The sequence below is a fragment of the Lissotriton vulgaris genome, chromosome 2_1 (assembly GCF_964263255.1).
Source record: "Lissotriton vulgaris chromosome 2_1, aLisVul1.2, whole genome shotgun sequence".
In the NCBI taxonomy this organism is placed as follows: Eukaryota; Metazoa; Chordata; class Amphibia; order Caudata; family Salamandridae; genus Lissotriton; species Lissotriton vulgaris.
The window spans coordinates 1828181584-1828203541 of NC_141687.1; the positions used below are offsets into that span (position 1 = coordinate 1828181584).

General features: G+C 45.5%; 1 protein-coding gene across 7 annotated transcripts in view; it reads right to left on the reverse strand.

The window, feature by feature from the left end:
• The window catches only part of KIF23 (kinesin family member 23), a 208610-nt gene that overhangs the window by 44634 nt on the left and 142018 nt on the right, over window positions 1-21958 (reverse strand). For 2 of the 7 annotated variants that reach the window (XM_086957939.1, XM_086957938.1), the window contains 5 exons: window positions 18300-18457; window positions 15556-15729; window positions 6222-6404; window positions 5243-5548; window positions 1456-1689 (listed from right to left, as the gene is read on the reverse strand). In XM_086957939.1, the coding sequence (XP_086814065.1) occupies window positions 1456-1689; window positions 5243-5548; window positions 6222-6404; window positions 15556-15729; window positions 18300-18457 (1055 nt within the window). The remainder of the gene's footprint in view (window positions 1-1455; window positions 1690-5242; window positions 5549-6221; window positions 6405-15555; window positions 15730-18299; window positions 18458-21958) is intronic. The other 5 variants (XM_086957943.1, XM_086957941.1, XM_086957945.1 and 2 more) reach the window with 3 other exon arrangements.

Consider the following 21958-nt stretch of genomic DNA (forward strand, 5'->3'; position numbering starts at 1 on the left):
GCAGCGTGGTAATTCTGCAAAAATCACGATGGTCGGCTATTGAAGACAAAAACTGGTAGGCAAAATGGTCCGTGAATGTAAAAACCTGCGCAGTAGAAACCACAAAGAGGTGATCGCGTAAGAAAATGGCGAGTCAACCGGTAAAGAGAGGACATGTCTCACATTGTGGCGAGAATGGTAACCCGTGTCTAACATTAACACGGAAAGCTTTAAGGTGTTAATTGGTGTCTACATGGGTTGGGGGAGGAGAAATGCGAGTCACAGCCGGCCGATCGCACAGCTGGGGGAAGCTTCAGATGCATGTGGGAGGGAGGCTGGTGGCTTGTGGACGCGCTTGTCACGTGCACTGCCTGAAATCCGATCTGCCCGATTGTTTAGCTCTGGTTTACTCACTATACTCTCGTCCTAATATTCCTTGCGGAATTAATAGGACGAGCCCTAAAAAACACAGCAGAATGTAGATAAAGGCCAAAGACGTTGAGTGAAACTGCAAAAATCCAGAAATAATCACTAAAAGTGAATAAAAAAGCTCAAAAAATGAAGAGCTAATGCTCCAGGGTCCTGCTAGCAGGAGCCGGAAAGAAGAACTGAAAGTAACTGGCCTTTGGTTGTGCATCATGGGATACCAAGGGTCTCTGGAAAGATTCTTAAAGGCACGGTATCCATTTGCAGACATAATTGCAGCCTATGGGGCTTGTCTGTCCAACCCTTCATCTCTATCATGAAAAGGGGATTTTTGTGAAGGGGAGTTTCTCTGTGTGAAACTTAGTAAAATAGTTACATTTGACTGTTACCTGGCTTTCTTTTCAATTCAGAATGAAGTAATGGCCAGAGTAGCCTGGTGTTTTCAGGCTTCCTTATTGTCTTTTATTATCTCTTAAGTGTCTATGTAGGACTGCAGTGGAAGACACCTAAAGAGACTATATATATATTGAAGTGCTCCGGGGTCCACCCACATGGGCAGGACTATTCACATGATTATGACTATACACAGAGATCCCCTACTACAGAAATCTCCTTCCCAGGTCATATTTCTCGAAATGGTTGCAAAGTAGAGTATTTCAATTAGGGGACAGGATAGAGGGGAAGGGGATGAGGAAAGGCCAGTGGTTTGTTCAGACTAACATCCTCCATATAGGAGGATCTGTTTGAAATCTAAAATCAAATAACTATTAGTCTAGTCACAAAATTCATGCCAGCCACCACAGGACTAAAAGCAGACCTCTTCCTGCTCATCTTGGAGAAAAAGAAAATCCATGCCTAAGGTAACAATGGTGTGGAAATTGGGTAAATGAGACAACCTGTGGATAAAAAGGGTTATTATGAACTGCCCACATCTATGTTATTTGTGTGGAACCACACAATGAAGCAGCTAACCATTCATCCCCTCCCTTCAGAGATCTCAACACAAAGATCACCCCTGCTTTAGACAAAATTGGGAGGAATTCTCTTTACCTTGATCAGTTTTGTCTCTATCTCCCCATCAGAGGCAAGCTGCTGGTGAGTTAACATGTATCTGTCACACTTAGCTAGTGCCTTTTCGTTCGGGACTGCCACTTTGATTGCATTGGAGACATGGGGCTGCATGACCGTTTCAGTCTCTACATTACCAGGCGGCTTATGATTTACCCATCTCTCTGCCCCGGCGGAGCGCGAGCGCCTGTGCCGAGCGTGGACTGGCGGTGCATTCTGATCAAAGCAAAGGGAATCAAAAAAACAGGGAGAATCAGTGATCAATCATTCCAATTTTCATGTGCAAGCAGGAGAAAACTCACAGGCCTGGTAAGCAAGGTAACCCACACCGTCAAATTTTAAGACACCAAACGTACACTCCACCAGAGACTACTGAACTGCACCAGAGATCACAAAACCATACCAAATGCATCTAATGACAAACCCACACAGTGCAAGAAACAAATTAGCTGTCCTCACATCAAGTCTGTTCGCCTAGCTCTTCTACCACAGGTAACTGTCAGCGCAGACATTAGGACAGATCCTCGTGCCCAATTAATAAATTATGGAATGCAAAGGACAGAGTTGCTTTCACATTCACACTTTTAATTGATGTTGCATTACATAGTCCAGTGAGTGAGCAGATCTGCTGCATCCAGACAATGAGGAGCAACATCTACCCAGCAACGGATATTTGGGATGATCCCAGCAGGCATTTAAGGCAGAATCTGAGTGACGCACTGGAGGTCGTAGAAGGGTTTTACGGCTTTAACGTATATCAATTTATTAGACAAAAGGCATTATACTGAACCTTGATATGTCCCTAAATCTATGTGAAATATCAATGAATCCACTTTAAAGGGATGCATCAGGAAGTGTGATAGTAAGTCAACTAATAAGCCTCCTAGCCGCATAGGTTCGGGTTTCCTCTTTAATGGAATAACCAATTAATAGCTTGCAATGGCATGAATTTGCCAGTAATAGAGGGAAATTGGCCACTGGAATCAGAACTAGAGATTCTCAAAGCAACTGGATACTTCACTACAAGTGGTTTATCAATAACTATATCACCTCAAACCCTAAAACTGGTTACAAGGTCACCCCTAAAAGCTTGAAGACAGTCAGTGCCCCACTCATCATATCCCACCTTTTGAGACATTCGTGGCTCAGTCATACAGGTTACCAGTTCTGTAGTCTCCTCACTGCTGCCTGGGTGATAAACATTGATTACATTTCATTGCAAGTCATGCAGGGGATGTACAATGCAACATCCAAAGAAGATAGCTTCTCGAATTCTTGCTTCTAAAAGTAGGCTGTGGAGGATCGACATTAGTAACACTATGCAAAGTCCACCCAATCTCTCCCTCCCGCCATGACTTACAACAGTCACTATTCAGAGTGAATCAACATGATGCATTGCATATTATAGAGCAAAATCACCCAAAATTAGATGTGCTGAGCAAAGAGGTGGAGGTACACAAAAAGGGCAACAATATCTCTACCTGGGCCAGAATTTAGAGATTGACACAAGTTCGAATTAGGTTCGGGGACAAAGCGCCATTAAACAACTCCAGATCTTAAACCCAAAATTAAAGCTCAAGAAGTGGAGTTAAAATAAACTGCGTACCTCAACCGTTCTGCAAGTTATATTTTCCACAGCCAGTGCACAGTGTTTGGATGGGCAGTAAAACCCAGACAGAAGAGGCATGCAAGTCAGAATTTGTGTCTAGCAGCTACCTTCGATACTGTGTAGACATGCACCAATTTACTTTTTTGATTAACCAGTGGAGTTTGCTTTAACAGGTATGAACTTAGACATTCCCCACGGAAAAATGGATCCGCATCAAGAAAAGCATGTACAGATCAAAACCACCCATTCCCCTAAATTATCAGAGTGAGCACAGGAGCACTGACTGCTTTAATGTTTGTTCAGTTGGCAAGATTGAAGCTACAACAAAATCTGCAGGCCACTCAGGTAGGGCATGCTGTACTACTGGGTTCTTTGTAGATACTGCTGCCACACCACTATATTGGGTGACTCCTGTCCATCCAGTACACAGTGCATCACATGCTGTCCAGAGACTAACGCAAACTGCGCAAGATCAACACAAAAGGCAAAGCTACACACAAAATCCAGTTACAATATCGCTAAATACCAAATGGCACAAAGGAAGGATGCATTTCTGGGGCCTGGATCTGGTAGCTCAGGAAGTTGAAGGCATGGAGATGATGAAAGGGCAGGGAAAGCGGGCATTTCGAATGAGTAAAGCAGAAACCAGGAATTGCTAGGCAACGTTCTTTAGGACTAATGGTAGGATATAAAATATATTATATACATTTATATCAATGAATGGGTGTTCTCTTTCCTGGCCCCTGAAGTCCCAGCGCACAAATTTACTGACCAACGACTGCCACTAAGGGTTCCCAGTACAACTGGTCAAAAACTACACCTCCTGATTTAGTGTGCCTAGGAGATCAATCTCTGTGCTCCAAACAGAAGTCAATCAGCAAAATCGATCAGTAACATGCCCTGGGGTGCAAGAAGAGACAGACGTCTGTGCTGTCAGAGACCTCATCCAGAGATGTGGCACTGTGTTGCACAAGTCTGCATAAAAAAATATTAGTCTTCTTGCAATCTTATTCGAAACATGTAATGTGTAAATCACAGCTCACAATACAATGCTTAACCTGGTGCTTTGCAAAGTATGGTGCGTGCAGCAGGAACAGACACAAGCTATTTGGCTTTAGTCATAGTCTTTCAGAAGCAATAAAATTAGAATGTGGCTAAGGAATACTTGTGACTAGGAAGAGTAAGTGATTAGAAAATGGATACCCTGGAGCATGCCCGTGGAGTCCGAAGCAGAACCATATCCATAGAGGAATAAGTTCTATATACGACACTGTAAAAACAGATCTTCGATTGAGGACCAACATTTGTGATTTTCTCAGACCACTTTTCTCCATGTTCAACTGTAAAATGGTCTAAAAAGGGAGCTCAAAACAAAATCCGTTTGAGAGGTCTTAAATGTATCAAAAACGTCACAGAGCCTGCACAAAATTGTGATGGTCAAGCAACTTAATAAAGTTTCTTAAAATGGTGTCCACAAAAAATATCCACCCAAAGAGGAAGTAGAAATCATTCTGAGGAATGGTGCTACTACAGATGCCAATAAAAAAGCAGTGACCTGACAAGAATTTAGCTCTATTTTGAGAGGAATAGATTTACTAAAATGTTTTAAATTTTTTTTTTAAAAAAGGCCAAAAGGTATTGCTTGGGCTTACAAATGCCAGGATTGCTATCAAAGCTACAGGTGATCATCTAAAATACTGGGCAGGCCAGAAACAAAGGGAGAGAGCTATAATGTCCTCCAGATCTATGCCTGCAGAAAGATATCCCAGGATGCTCCAGGATGCTGCTTTGTTGTAGATTTCACTCAGTGTCTGAGAGCAGACCACAGTGCTCCAAACATGGAAACTGCCTCTGATCTTGCCTAATGCCAAGAATGCTGTGCCTGTACAACTGGCATAGTTAGCAACACAGCAGGGGAGAATATACACATAGAATCACTAGGCAAAGTTAGAAATTTGAATTAAATACAAAGGAAATGGTGTCATGCCAGGACTGTGGTAGCTCGTGTCAAACTAATTCCAGGCTGGGTTTTAGGGCAGGACAGTCAGCATTTACTTTCTGGCAAAAGGCCAGATATGTGGAGCCCACAGCAAAGCAGCGGATGCAGCACCAATGGCTATAACTTTAGCTACGAAAGAGGCAGCCAAACATGGCACTAACCCCACAGCAATCGTCATCCTCTACATCTACATCTAGTAGCCGACGACAGCTAGGTGGCTGCTGGCCGCCGTCCCAGCACATGGCACGCCTCCTATCTGGCATGTTCTGACTCCTAATTGGCTCTGACTCCGGCTGCGGTCTAGTCCGTGTATACACATGCGTGCTGTATTGAGGTGTTTTCTGCTCCCAATCCGAAATGCAGGACGCCACTGAGATGCTGGTGCAGGAGTCAGAGCGCTTGTGAAGCTGAGCCGGGGTCAAGGGTGCAGAGCTGCTAGGGAGCTGAGGAACAGAGTTACCAGGAAACTAAAGAAATTAGAGAAAGATTAATTAAACTACAAATGGGGCACACAGCACACACACTTTCACCCACAGAGCAATCAACAACAGTAGAAAGCGGATCTTCAGAGACAGCCACTTTCACTGCAAACAGACTTGCATCTATTATTCTGACAGGCACAAACCAATCGTCGTCCTTCAGTCTATACCCACCCAAAAAGCAATCAGTTTGGCTGAGGTGCTTTGGGTAATGAATCACCATGTGAAATAAATGAATATGGGATGAAGTTTCAGGGTATGAAAAAAGCACCATATCTCAAGGCAAGGGACTAGTAGAAAGTGTTCTGCACACTTATCTACAGGTCACCCAATACAAAGTTCTTTGCATAAGTGAAGTCTGGGATATGATGTTAGGAGTTCTGATTTAAACATTGTTCCAATATCTGCTTGAAAACTTGGAAGCGCTTTAACAGTGAACAGTGAGACAAAGCATGCAGCAGGAACACAGCAGAAAGACACCACAAACACAACTCAGTGCAAACAGCAGTGTGAAAACACCTGAAAAAGTCAGTGGGAACAGGCTGTACAGACAACAAAAACAAGACACGACTCAAAGCAGGGGCCCCAAGCAGTTCAACTGTAGGACCGTGCCTCCAAAACCTTTAGGCATGCACTAGCGTGTCGCAGGTATGTAACATACAGGTACTGGAGAAGGGGAGACCGATCTTGGTGTAGTTTTTGGCTCTCTTTCCTTCTGGCGAGTGGGCCGATCCGGTTTGTCGCTCTTGGGCTCAGTAACTATGGCCTTCAGCTGCTTCAGTTTCTCATCTTTTACCCAGAGTTTGTTCTGCATCTCCAGCTGTGTTGCAGCCACACGGCGCTCCTGCAAGTTAGAGCACACAAAGCATAGGGATGAGACTCAAAACACACCATATGACCATGTGACAAGGGCAGAGGGCGCGCTCTGGATTCTGGTATTTCCTGGGACCAGAGAACCCACTTAGTGGCATGGATGAGAAAGAGTTACTGGGAAGAGAGTTCAACTGGTTTAAAAGGATCACATTGGATTTAGAAGGATATTATCATTGGAATAAAGGATCTAAACAAACCCCACCAATTTCTGGATGGTGCATTTAGGAGAAGAGAGGCATGCATTTCTGCCCTCTTCTGCAGCCATATCCACACCAAGGAATGCTGAAACCTTGCACATGCCAGATGAAGTTGGGAAACTATTAGTTGGGCTAAAAGGAGTCTAACCTTCAGGGCCTTGCATGAAAAATACTGACCAATGCTATAATGAGTCTAACCTTCAGGGCCTTGCATGAAAAATACTGACCAACGCTAAAGTCTTCAGCAACAGGTTTAAGATCTGAAAAAGAAAAGGCATGCCTTGTGAAAGCCATGTGCAAGAATCTTTCAGAGCACATGACTTGCATGCTCTTAATATTTTTTTTTGGGCATTGAGAGGAAAGGTACCCATGGCAATAACAGGCAATGAAGCACGCCCATGAACAGAGCTTAAAAGAGGGACAAGCAGGTGTAACACAGCAGTTAACAGAGGGAATTACAGGGTAGGGGTGTGGTCGGGGGGTGTTGGAGCTAACTATTTCCCCGGCTTAGCAGCCCACAAACAGGTTGTATTGAGAAAAACCTGCAACCTGAGAGTTTACATTACCCAGGGGTGAGTGTAATACATTTGTTATAAACAGCAGAATGATCAAAGTAGATGAAACTGGCAATATGCTGCATCACAACATTTTGTTATAGAAGTTGAAAGTTTGAGGAGAGCAAAGCTCATGTACATCTATGAAAGATCCAAACCTGGACAAACATTTTCAAGTACAGGAAACAGTCCAGTAAGTGAACGGCTTGAACTACACAATGGTGTGCACAAATGTAGGTTAATCAACGCTCAATTCCCACATCAGGGTTTACAAACTGAGCTTTCACCCTGAAAACTATAAACACTGCTGGCCAATCAATGATGCTCAGCCTTATCTCTCAGATGCTTAAGGAATAGCCATGAAACACAGCAGCCCAGTCACTGATTATTTAAATTATATATAAACGGTTTGATTTAGCATAAAATCTCACCCTTTTACATCCCTACAGTGGTAAAACTGATCATGAACATGGGAACCTGAAGGAAAAATGTTTTATACGATTTTTGGCTTTTCGTCTGGGATTTCTGCAAGTTATTATGATTGGAAACTGGCAGACTGCCCTCAACAAACCAATGTCACTCACTGGCTAGCAGTAATACTGGCTACAGACCACCATTCAGTTGCCTTCCATATGGAAGGATCTGTGAGATTGATCAGATCGGTCACTGCTTGAGAGTCAAATGCAACATTATGCCTTATTAGCAGGAATCCAAAAGAAAAAGGTTGCGTACCAGGAGTAAAGGAACTCTTTTTGTATGATCCCTCTATCCCCAAAGTGTTTGGACTGACGCTGCTGTTTTTTTCAACTCTGTAGTGCCTGCTGTCTAGGATACAGTGCATGTGATCAGATCTCCGTGTACCCCAAAGTATGTGAACAATTAGCTAACGAACAAGTTACTTACCTTCGGTAACGCTTTTTCTGGTAGATACTATATCTGCCTGTGGATTCCTCACCTTGTGAATATCCCCCTTGCGCCAGCAACATTCGGAAATTCTTTTTCGTAGCCTCGCGCCGACGTGGATAGGACGTCACAGAGACACGGCTCCGCTCGCGACTCCGCTGACGTCACCGACGCCCATAACAGGCCCACGCCGGCGTGATGACATCAGTTCCGCCTTTTTTCCGTGCCATCGAGGCACACGGACGGACCAATGACAGTAGATATATACAAAACAATATGTACAGTATGCGATAGTCAAGGCAAAACACACAGTGTAAAGCAAATGCAGGAAGCAAATGAAACATTTCCTTGACATCAAAACAAATATACATTACAGTACAATAACTCTGGCATAGAAGAGTGGACAACGGGGAGGCGGGTGGGTCAGTGAGGAATCCACAGGCAGATATAGTATCTACCAGAAAAAGCGTTACCGAAGGTAAGTAACTTGTTCTTCTGATAGATACATCTGCCGTGTGGATTCCTCACCTTGTGAATAGAGTCCCACAGCAGTCCCCACTCCCGGAGGAGGGTGTCCACTCTTCTAAACCAGGAAATCCTGAAGGACAGAGCGCGCAAAGTGGCCGTCCCTCCTGACCTCCGTATCCAAGCAGTAATGCTTCGCGAAAGTATGGAGGGAAGACCAGGTTGCCGCCCTACAAATGTCCTCCACAGGAACACCTCTAGCTAAAGCAGAGGTAGATGACTTAGCTCTAGTGGAATGAGCTCTAATACCCTCCGGAGGCTCCTTACCGGCCAAAGAGTAGCAGATCTTTATGCACAGAACGATCCATCTTGATAAAGTCCTTTTATGGACCGCTCTTCCCTTCTTGCAGCCAGCAAAGCCAATGAAGAGTTGATCGTCCAAGCGACAGTCTCTAGTTCTGTCCAAATAAAAAGACACCGCCCTCTTGGGGTCCAGACGGTGCAACCTCTCCTCCTCCTTGGAAGGGTGTGGGGGAGGATAAAAGGTAGGGAGGGTAATGGATTGACCAAGGTGGAAAGGAGTCACCACCTTAGGAAGAAAAGCAGCCCTGGTCCTTAGAACCATCCGATCAGCATGTATGGTCAGGAACGGGGGCTTGGAACTAAGAGCTTGAAGCTCACTCACCCTCCTTGCCGAGGTAATTGCAACTAGGAAAACTGCCTTAAAGGTTAAAAGCCTCATAGGACATTTATGAAGAGGCTCAAAGGGAGAGCCCATCAAAAAAGTCAGAACAAGATTCAAGTCCCACTGAGGTACAATAAAAGGGGTAGGAGGAAACTTATTTACAAGACCCTTCAAAAATCTCAGGACAACAGGTGACTTAAAAAGAGAGGGCTGATCAGGCAAGCAAATGAAAGCTGACAGTGCCGAAAGATAGCCCTTAACTGTGGCAACTGCCAGCCCCTGTTGAGCCAAAGAGAGAGCAAACCGGAGCACATCTGATAAATGGGCTCTCAACGGGTCAATATCATTCTCACCACACCAAACAACAAACCTAGACCATCTATAAGAATAGACAGTCTTAGTGGAGTCACGTCTAGCAGACAAAATGACATCCACCACATCAGGTGTGAGAGAATAGGAAATCAGGTTGCCCCGTTCAATCTCCAGGCATGAAGGTGCAATGTCTGGAGGTGGGGGTGTAGAACCTGCCCCTCCATCTGAGAGAGGAGGTCTGCCCTGAGAGGGAGACGGAGCGGCGGGTGAGAGGAGAGGTGGAGTAGATCTGTATACCACACCCTTCTTGGCCAATCCGGGGCGACCAATATAACTTGGGCCCGGTCTTGGCGAATTTTCCTCAGAACCCGAGGAATCAAGGGTATGGGAGGAAACGCGTAAAGGAGTTGACTTCCCCAACACAACTGAAACGCGTCCCCCAAGGCTCCTTGCATCGGATACTGGAGACTGCAGAATGACGGGCAGTGAGCATTCTCGCGAGTGGCAAACAGGTCCACCCGAGGGGTCCCCCACGTCCGAAAAACGTGTCGAACCACCTCTGGATGAAGCCTCCACTCGTGGTCGGCAGAGAACTGCCGGCTGAGACTGTCCGCACGTACGTTCAGAACTCCGGCCAGATGATTTGCCATCAGGCAAATCTGATGATCCTGAACCCAGGACCAGAGACGCAGAGCCTCTCTGCAGAGACACTGCGACCCCACTCCTCCCTGCTTGTTGATGTACCACATCGCGGTCGTGTTGTCCGTCAGGACTTGGATCGACTGACCGCGAAGGGAAGGGAGGAAGGCCTTGAGCGCCAAACGTATCGCCCGCAACTCTAGAAGGTTGATGTGAAGCAACCTTTCCTCTGGAGACCAAAGACCCTTGACCTCCAGATCCCCCAGGTGAGCACCCCACCCTAGAGTGGATGCATCCGTAATCACCGTGGCCACCGATGGAGGTAGATGGAAAGGCTTCCCTTGCGACAGGTTGCCTTCCACGCTCCACCAAGACAGATCCGCTGCAGTTTCTCTGGAGATCATCACCGACTCCCCGAGATCTCCATTGTGCTGATACCACTGCCTGCGGAGACACCACTGGAGTGCCCTCATGTGCCAGCGTGCATGGTTGACCAGGAGAATGCAAGAAGCCATCAGACCGAGCAGGCGAAGGACCTTCAGGACTGGAACGACCGCTCCAGGGTAAAACAAAGGAATCATTTCCTGTATGTCGCGAATCCTCTGAGGAGGAGGGAATGCACGACAAACAGTAGTGTCCAGTACGGCACCTATGAACAGGTTGCGCTGGGAGGGCACCAGGTGAGACTTGGGTACATTTATCGAAAAACCCAACCTGAACAACAACTGAGTTGTCTCTTGCAGATGATGGAGCACCCTCTCTGACGACTCCGCTTTGATCAGCCAGTCGTCTAGATACGGAAACACAGGTATCCCCGATCTCCTGAGATGCGCTGCCACCACCGCCATCACCTTGGTGAAGACTCGAGGCGCAGTAGTAAGACCAAACGGAAGGACCGCAAACTGGTAGTGCTGTGACCCAACCGTGAAACGGAGATACTTCCTGTGCGACTTCAGGATTGGGATGTGGAAATACGCATCCTGCAAGTCGAGCGACCCAATCCAGTCTCCTTCCATCAACGCTTGAAGAACCTGAACAAGGGTGAGCATCTTGAATTTCTCCTGCTTCAGATAGAGATTCAAGATCCTGAGGTCCAGGATAGGACGAAGCCTGCCATCCTTCTTGGGGATCAGGAAATACCGGGAGTAGCATCCCTGACCCCTTTCCTGCTCTGGGACCACCTCTATCGCACCCTTTCGTAACAGAGTTAGAACCTCCTCCTGCAGAAGAGACAGATGTTCCTGGGTGCAAAAACCTTGACAAGGAGGGTAAACAGGGGGGAATTCCCGAAAGGGAAGGGCATACCCATTTTCTACAAGACTGAGAACCCAAAGATCTGACGTAACCGATTCCCAATCCTGTAGAAAATGGGTAAGCCGACCCCCAACCGGACCCACATGATCCTGAATAGCGGATCTAGGGCTGCTTTTCTGCGGCAGGGGGGTTGGAAGAGGTGGAGGAAGAGGAGGGCTGACGTCCACGAGGACGCGCTCTTTGCTTTCCCCTGTACGATCTGTACATTGAATTTTGCTGCTGCTGCTGTTGCTGCTGCTGCTGTTGGCCTTGCCGAAAATTCCGAAAGGAGCGACCAAAGCCCCTGAACTTCCTGCCGGAAGAAGCGCCCCTGATCTGGAGGCCCAAAGACTTCGCTGTTGCCCTGCAATCCTTGAACCGCTCAAGAGCAGCATCCGCCTTTTTCCCAAAGGGACCTGAGCCATCAAAGGGGAGATCAAGCAGAGTTGCCTGAACATCAGCCGAAAAGTCCGATGACTTCAACCAGGCAGATCTCCTTGTCGCAACAGCGGTGCCCATAATTCGAGCCACAGAGTCAGCAGTGTCCAGACCACTTTGAATTACCTGGCGGGCAGCCGCCTGAGTGTCATTGATCACCTCCTCAAAATCCTTTCGGCTTGCTTCAGGAATTTTAGGGGGCCAGGATACGCAAGGAGTCCATCAGGGCATGAACATACCTCCCCATTAGGCATGTGGCATTAGTAGACTTTAAGGCCATACTGGCCGATGAAAAGGTCTTCTTTGCCACCTGGTCCTGTTTCTTAGCCTCCTTCTCACAAGGAACCTGCGGAAAGGCACTAAGACCCTTCTTCGAACAGGCAGCCTGAATGACCAGGCTCTCCGGCGAAGGATGTGAAGAGAGAAAAGCCGGGTCCTCAGGAGCGGCCCTGTACCTCCTTGCAACACTCTTAGAAACCGCAGGGGCAGACAAGGGTTTCTTCCAGACTTCCATAATAGGGTCAGTCAAGGCATCATTGAATGGAAGTAAAGGCTCAACCACCGAATTAGGAGAATGTAAGACTTCTGTGAGGAGGTTAGACTTGAACTCCACTGTAGGCAGAGTCAATTGAAGAAGCTCAGCAGCTTTTCTCATTACTAGATGGTAAGGCTGAATATCCTTAGATGGAGCACCCGAGCCTGAGGGCAACTCCCACTCTGGAGAGAAATCAAGGGTCCCGGAATCCGCCAACTCCTCAAAACAGCTCTCCTCTAGCTCACCTTCTTCAACGTCAGACTGAGAGCCCATATAACTCTGCTCCTCCAGAAGGCGCTGTGCTTCTCTTCTGGATCTCTCCTTAACACGCCTCGCAACCGGATCCACCAGCGGCTTCGACGGATTCGGGGCCGGCGCCGGTATCGAATCCGACGGCACAGAAGAATGCCCTCGAGGATGATCAGGAGCAGGCGAAGTCGGAATCGGCGTCGACGACTTCGGCGGAGCCGGGAAATGCCAATGCGGCGCCGGAGCCGGCATGTAGGGCATAAACGGAGCCGGAGGATAGGAGTGAGGAACTCCCAGGCTGAATGCCAATGGACCCGTGGGGCCCGAAGGCGCACCAGAGGGGTACCATGCCCTCGAGAAGACACCATACATTGCGTTAAGAAACGCAGAAGGGTCCTGGCCCGGAGCGGGAAAGGGCGGCTGAAAACCATCAGGCCGGTCCTGAAGAGGGATCGGATTCGGCTCTTCGACAGGCGCGGAATCCACATCCTCCCGGGCCTCTTCCTCATCACGGGCCGGGGACGGCGCCGGAGACTGACTCGGAACCGGGGCAGCTTTCGGAGCCGGAGATGGAGATCGCCCACGCGACTCAGATGGCGAGGCCTCACCTTCATGCTCGGAGACTTCGAGGGTAACCACCTTCGAACGTACCTTCTTCGGTGACCTCGAGCCCGACTCCTTACCAGACCGGCGTCGGGACTCATGTCTCCTCTTCTTGTGCTTCTTCTTCGACTTCGAAACATGATCCGACGCCGACTTCGAAGACGACCTCTCTCGAGAAGCAGATCTCGACCTCGCCCTGGACTTCGACCTCGCCTTTCGAGAACGAGACCTCGACGACTTCTCCTTTCCAGCTTTCACCTTCGCAACCAGAAGTTTGGCTTCTCTCTCCCTCAGGGCCTTCGGATTCATCTTCCAACATGAAGAACAATCCTCCACATCATGGTCGGAACTTAAGCACCAGATGCAGTCTTCATGGGGGTCGGTAATGGACATCATTTTACCGCACTCCCTGCAGGGCTTGAATCCGGTCTTCTTAGATGACATTTTCGAAGAAACTGGATACAGAGAAGCAGAATTAACCAACAAAATGGCAACAAGGTACCAAAAGGCTACAGAGATTCCCGATAACCGTTAGCGTCGACGACGCGGAAAAAAGGGAACTGATGTCATCACGCCGGCGTGGGCCTGTTATGGGCGTCGGTGACGTCAGCGGAGTCGCGAGCGGAGCCGTGTCTCTGTGACGTCCTATCCACGTCGGCGCGAGGCTACGAAAAAGAATTTCCGAATGTTGCTGGCGCAAGGGGGATATTCACAAGGTGAGGAATCCACACGGCAGATGTATCTATCAGAATTACTTATAAGGCCCTAGTACATGATACAGGAGGTACCCAGGGCTAGCAAGTTAAATGCCACCTGTGGGCTGCAGCATTTGATTGTGCCTCATTGATGCCACAAGGTGAAGTGTGACTCTAGGCCTGCCACTGCAGCCGGGGCGAGCAGCTTGCACCTGCCAATTCAACAAGGCAAAATAAAGCCTTTTGCCAGATAAAACTTTTCTTAACATTAGTGAGTCTCCCCTAGGGAAGGCACTAGTAGTCCACGATGCAAGGTGCTTAAAATTAAAAAAGCAGGGCATACTTTCTAAAAGTTACCTTTCCCACATATTTAATAAAAACACTACTACCATTTAACCCCTTCGACGCTTATGACGAGCTCAGCTCGTCATGAGGCACAGTGGAGCTGTACTCATGACGAGTTGCGCTAGTCATATCTGCCGCGGAACGCCCATCCAGGGCTAATTCCCCTTCTGTGCGGGCGTTCCATGGGAGTGGATCCGAGTCATAAGCACAGCTCCACTGTGCAGCATAACTAGCTGGTCTCGTCACGAGCACCGCACGCGGGCCCCTCTCCCTCCCCCCACCGTGGGGGAATTAGCCCCGCGTGGAAGGGGTTAAGGGTTTTTTATTAGATATAAAAGGTCTTTTAATGAAGGTTGTAGCTAGTATAAGTCAAAAGTCAGAGATTGAAGTGGATAACAAATCTGCACTTTGACCTTTGTGTGCCACCTACGGCCTGGCCAGTGACTGTCGTTTTGGTCACTGGGGAAACATAACATTTCTAATGTCACATGTTCCACTCCCATATTATGTACCCTACCTTGCGGGCAGCAAGGTACACTTAGGGGAGACTTATTTAATGAGTAAAGCCATGCATTTATAATTGTCAAAAGGGTGTTTTGGTAGGTCTGTGCAGTAGGGTTCAAGCGGCTGAAGTCCGGCTACACAGGGTAGGACTAAAACCAGGTTTTTACTGCCACTGTAGCGGCTGGCACAATAGGTGCTGCAGTCCAGAAGTAGTATTTAACTTTCTATGCCATCAGTATACTTCTGCGCCAGATACCATGGTAGGAAAGTTAAATGCGCCAATCAGGTTAAGTCAATTTAATAATGTTTTAAGGGCCAGAGCACATATGCTGTGAACTTAATAGCAGAGCATCAGTGTTTAGAGTTCAAGATTAACAGAAAGTAAGGCCCCCCCCCCCCATAAAAAGTGTCCGCCCAAAAAGTAGTTTCTTAAAAAAATGTGCGGTGCTCAAATTTTCAAGCCAAAGAATTCTGTATGCTCAGTAGATTGTCTGCTATCATTCCACCCACCGTCCCAACTCAGTACTTGTATGTTTACTTTGATATTTTTACAAGGCAAAAGTACCGCGTATGTACATTTGACTTGCTGATTTGACATTGCACCTACCAGTACCCATGTTAGGGCAAATGCCTGGTGTACATGCCTGCAGCACCCCAAGGTCATAGAAGAAAAAAAAAAAACTACTGCAAGTTGAAGGCACTTACGCATTCCTTTTCCCATTTCATGGAGGCATCGGTCATCATTCCCTGCAGCCGTTGCTCAAGACGACGCTTATCTGAAAGCTGCCGCTGCAATTTCTGGTTGCGACTCTCCAGCTCCTGCTGCAGCGAACGCTTATCTTCCTCGTAGATCGCAGCGGTTTTCTCCAAGATCTCAATCTTTAAAAAACAAAAAAAACAAAGTGGGTATCTTAGAAGGTGTGGGCAGTATGGCCAAACAGATACAGCTCAAGGACAACCTTGTTACAAGGCAGATCAGAAACAGTTACTGCATTTCTCCAACAGGGGCAGATTTATAGACAGAAAAATTAGCAAATCAACGATTCTGACAATTGGACAACTTTCTACCATATCAAATCAATGGATGTGCACTCATTTTCCACTAAAATTAGCAACTATCGGTGCATTTATTCTTTCCCATAGAGATAACATTATCAAAGATGGGGGACAGTTTAACACACATCTAAGCTTTTTCTCTGGTTCCATTGTACTGCCATTGATAGATGAATCGCCTTTATAGCTGGCTGGCATGTGTCTGGTACCAATGCACCAGAGGTCTTCCCAGTGATTTAAGAAGAATTAAATTAAAACAGGTTACAAATTTGGCTTTGTTGCAGTTCTAATGGGGACATCATAAAAAGGCTTCACTTCTGTGTAGATAAACTCTGGGGACAAAATCCATATCCTACTCCAGTGTTTGATGCAGTCTGTGCAATGTGAAATATTGTGGACCACATAATGAGTCCACACGGTCTTAATGTGGCCCATCCCACAAGTCTCTCCCTCTCCTGGCTGGTCCCCTTTTAGGTCTGGCTTGACAGTGAAGGTGTCTGTTGGTTTTATAATGTCCAATTCTTTACAATACACAGAATGGACTTTGGCACCACCCAGAAGAATATTACTTTATCACATCCAAGTACTTCCTTTGGAATTCAGAGGTGACTATTTACATCTGAAGAGTACACTCAATCCGCTGTTCGTCATATTTAATTCCTTACCTTCTATGTGCAACCTATAGCGAAAGCAAATTTTGACAACTTTTATCCCATCATTGCCAACCTAAATAGGGCAGGCTTTAATGAAATTAACAGCAGATGAGAAAGCAATGCATGTAAAGATAGTTTGTGAATAGCTGGGTTCACACCCTTTGGCTCATAAGCTAAACCCAGACGTATTTGCTATGACAATGCTTTTGGATAATGGAACCTAAATAATGGACACAATTTTCCTAGCGAGAATAGTGGCAGGCCAATAACTGGTGCAAGGAAAACCAGATCTTCCTGTGTATTGTGCATGCAAGATGGACCCAAGCTTCCTTTCCTTGTGCATGGGAGCTCTCTGAAGCAGATCTGTAGAATGGTTGAATGGAAAAACAAACAACAAAAACACATGTAAACATCCATATGGTGGCCAATGGAGAGACCTGGGACAGAGGAAAATAGATGGTAACCACAGCACTGCCCACCACATAACATTCACATAAGGTACTTCAGAGTGTGCACAATAATACAGTGTCACAGCACGTAGCAGTATCCACACTGAATTTTCAGTGACTCCCCTCATACGTAAAGAATGCTAAAATGCACTATGCAACTTTGCTGGCATTAGATCCCTAGGTAGAAGCCCATGAATTCTTGTCCAGAAGGCTCAGATTTGCCCTTTGCCCACCCCATTAATCATCTTCGTGTAATTACATGAATGTAATGTCATGCCTCAATGTTCAATGGAATGAGATGCATCAAAGGCACAATGGATCACACACTGTGTTGAACTTCATAGATCTATTTCGACAAAAGGAAGGCCATATGTGGAAGGAAGCAAACAGGGTCATCAAGTAGGCAGCAGAGTTCTACCCTTAATGACTTAAGAAAAAAAATAGAAATTTAACACTACAAAACTACCATTAGAAACCGTTTGAATAAAAATTTAAAAAAATGTATTTAAATATCAGTGTTTTCAGGCATCCTTGCTTAGAGTGTGAAAATGAATTGCATCAGCCTCTCCTGTCTCTCTGCCGCCCTTATTCGGGGGAATGTAGAACTCACATAATCTTTGAAGTAACAGCATCAAAATGTTTGCCGCATAAGATACAATGTCTACTGCGCGAATTCTATCATGGTTTTAAATCAAGGGACATGGAAAAAAATGTCCACTTTGCCATCAAATTTAATGTATGATGCAGACTGACAATTGAATCAATCACAATTGAATTTGCAATAAACGTATAAACAGGAAATGCAGGCTTTTATAAGCATGTTATGCAACAAAAACATGAAAACAAAATGAAAAAAAAAGTAAGCATTTTAAAACATGTTTTGGGGCCAATGCATTGGCGGATACAGTTCACGGTTTAAAATAGAATTGCGCGATGGAAAACCCTGTTCAATCGAATAAATGCTTTAATTCTATGATGCAGAATAGTTAAACGTGGATGCCCAGGCAAGTGACTGGTCAGAACTCAAGCATGTACCCTATGCATTAGATGCTGCTGCAGAAATGCAACAGCTGTACCTAACACAAAGTTTTAAAGTGGAATTAAACGTAGGAAAAAACGGGAATCTACTGCTAAAGGGACCATAATGACCTATTATACATGGTTAAAACATAAGGGCAATTGCGATAGTCAACACAGGGTAAAACTGCAGAGTAGGAGAAAGAGTTAGACAGTTGGGCAGACATCAGTGAAAGGAGCAGCAGTTCGGCCTGCCAAACAAGAGTACAACACCTACCTTGTACTCCAGGGTTTTATTCTTCTTTTCGAGGCGCTCACACTCCGACTTGATGGAGGCAATCACCTTCTCCTTCTCATTCAACCTAACCTGAGTGAGGTTCTCCTTGGCTGCAGAAGTTCCATCGAAGTCCTGCAGGGATGCCTTAAAGTTTGCAGCTGAAACCATTAAAAGGGACAGGAACAAGTCAACCTGAAGCTTGGTCCGGTCAAAAAGAGGCTGCAAGCCTCTGATCGAACACTCGTCTCTGATGAGCCTAAGGCTGCTCGACCACAGCACCCTCTAAGAGCACCTCGGGATTGCTAGAGCAAGCCCCCGTCCACTTATAAGGGATACCTGGACTCTATATAGTATACCAAAAAGAGGTATTCTGTGCACCAAGAGCCAGCATTCTGCAGCAGCTGTTCACTTGACTGAGCCCTGATATTCAAACAGCTATTACATGGTCAAGTATTCATTTGCACATTCATTCTAGTAAAGGAAACAAAGCGAAAGTGCACTACACTATTGATCTCCCGGAACACCTTTATTTTTAAACACAGCATCCACAGACATTACAAAAATATGAAAGTCTCTTCAAAATTCAAAAAAGTCATTGTTATGCAGAAGCGTTTCACCTTACTACATCAAATTACGTCACTGAATTCAGAGGCATTTATTAAAAGTGATTGTTTTAAAACATGACCTTCGAAACATTTATGCCTCCCCTGCCCAGAGAAGTTGAGACTGATTCCCAAATGTACTGGTTCCACATTGTGCAATTCAGCCACTAGATGGGTATCACTTTTCATCTTGCTTTACATCAAAAACAAAAATGTCTTTATTTCTTGACACATGAGGCTAGAACGTGTATGGCACACAGAAGCCACACGAAGCCTCAGCTGGAGCCAAGCCAGGCATGTGGCTCGAGGCTTCATTGGCTCACCCACTTCCAGCACATAATGGCAATTAAGGGCACAAAGGCATAGAAAGTATAGGATCAGACTTTCAAACAATTTGGTGAAACAGGACTGCCAGTACCATAGTGCAGGGCTCCTTATTTCAAGATCCACAACATTCTCATTGCACCATATTTTATTGAATGGAATTTGAAGCTGGGTGTTTGGTCCATCTACAGGCCTGTTTTGTGGTGTGGCTCCTAAAATAGAGTGTAAGATACTGTGGGACAATACTATCGTTGCCAAAATATCAAAAGTTAAGCGTGCACAGATTTTTTTTAAAACCAACTTCAAATCTGTATACTTTGACTGTGTGTATATATATATCAAAGTAAACAGATGTGGAACTAAGAAGAGAGTACATCTATACTTCCCTTCGAGCACTTACCTTTCAATATTTTATCTACAATAATGTGCCATGATATTCTTGTACTATATATTCACGCGTGCACTCCTGCTTTGTTATCATTACTTACTACCAGTGTTTAATTGGAGTGAAGTTTTTCCAATCTGTTACCAAGTCATAAGGGGAAGCCACAATCAATAAAAAAAACATTACAAAAATGGGGGAAGGGGAGAAACCAAGTCTCAATACATAGTTCAATACTTTCTATCTTGCTCATTGCATAACATCTGGGGTGTGTGTGGTTTCGATGGCGAGACTCAGGGACTACTCTTACCAAGAAAAATCACTGTTGTTGAATCTGCCCAGACTTTAAATATAGAGTTCATAAGCAGCCTATTTATACAAAGTGGTAAAGCCAGGATTAAACGACAAGGGTCCTAGTGCCATGACTAAAAGTTATGCTCTGCCCCATTACTAGTAGTAAAGGTTGGTTGTTTGTGTCAGACAACCTCAGCAAATTGCATTCTTACTTGGGATGGAGGGAAGGACCTTAGACAAAGATTTTTTATAGCACTCTATACCTTAAATGAGTCCGTTTTTATGCACTCCTAATGTTTACAGATAAGAGGCTAACCGTGTAAGGAGATTTTGAGGCCTAAGATTAGATTTCAATCAATTATCAAATTACTTCCATGGTATGCTTGACTTACCAAAGGTAACAATAGCAAGCAGAGAAGACTCATCCCAGGGTGCGAAACAGGCATAGTGACTCAGAGCATTGCAGGATTGTCAAAGCTAGGACTCTTCTAGAGACTACCGGCTTAATTAAGAGAGCATTATAGAACGAAACCCTCAAAATAACTTCACGTCCATAACATGTGAATGCTTTTCTTCCCCTATGCCCACCTTACATCCCCCACTTCCACTCCCCCAGACCCCACCAGGATGCCTTCAATGTGGCCTTTTGACACACAACAGACCATACTTTTTGGCCCCTAAGAAAATATGTGCGCATACCCATGCCCTGAGTTGGAGACACTTTGAGCAGGCAGAATTGCGGACACTAGGCAGAGCCACAGCAAGCTGGACAGACTTAAGTTGATGTCACTTCACCTCGGGAGACTGGATGCCATTCGGACCTTGAATCCTGGTCCCACAGCAGCGCTTCGAGAACTTTGGAAAGCACTCGCTTTCTTGGTCATAAAGAACTTTGAACTGAAACCAAGTAGGGTGGTTAGGGTCCCTCTTTTATAATACCTTTCCAGACCAGACAAGGATATGATCCACCGTCTAAAAAACTGGTTCAGGCTGTTCCTGTTCAAATGCCATTTTTTGGCTGCAGTGCCAGGCACAACCTTTGTGCAAGATAAAGACGCTCACATAAGCGGATGATCCAGCTCCAAGCAGGTTCAGTGTCTTTACAATGAAGTGTAAAAACTCGACCTGTTATCAGCCTCCTTAAAGTGTCAATGAGGGAAAAATAAGAGAAAGATGACAAAGGGCGGACCCTTCCTGGAAACTTTGTCATCTTTAACAGAGCTTGATGACAACCGCTGCTCCTCATTCCATGCCCTCCCACTCCCACCATCCATCAAATGGCAGTAGTTCTCAGAAAAATCTATTCAACAAGCCCTTGCTAAATGGGCTTCTTAGAAATTCTAAGAGTAGCCCGGTGTTAATCCTCCCTCACTTCAGGGTCCGGATCTCCACCCTTTACCTCCAGGGACACATGCAATACACTTCTACTAACTGGGGAAAGCTGCATTCAAAGTGCTGATTCAAATGACTGTTATGCAAGTTATAGGAATGAGTCTCTACCCATGAACTGCAATTTTCTGTCTTTTCTTTCAGTTCCCTAACCTAGCATAACTGCACTTCAATTATGGTTTTGAAAGTGAATTTGAGTTTTAAAAAACATTGCTGAGGTATTCGAACTAAAGCCAACCAGAACTACTTCACTTTAACCTAATTTTATACACCCACACCCTTTTTTATTGAAAAAAAGGTTAAAGTGTCATTATAGTTGTGTGTTAGAATAAGATAAAAATGTAAAAGAAAATTTAAAAAAATGAAATCCACCAACTCAAATTTACCGAGCCGACTATAACCTGCACTGGTGACATAATACAATCATGGAGACACCATACTACAGGATTTGAAGTAATTTAACACACTACACCATTGGACAGTTTGTTACCTTAACATACCAAACTCGGTCACTAACATATGGGGATTTCAAAGATTGTGTGTATTTTTATCTTAATTATTATTTTTTTTTACATCACATTTGGCCAATTATCCCGTTGACCACCGCCTTTGGTCCACCCCAAAGGTGTCCCTACCCTGCCCCATATGTTATTTATTTTTGTACAGCT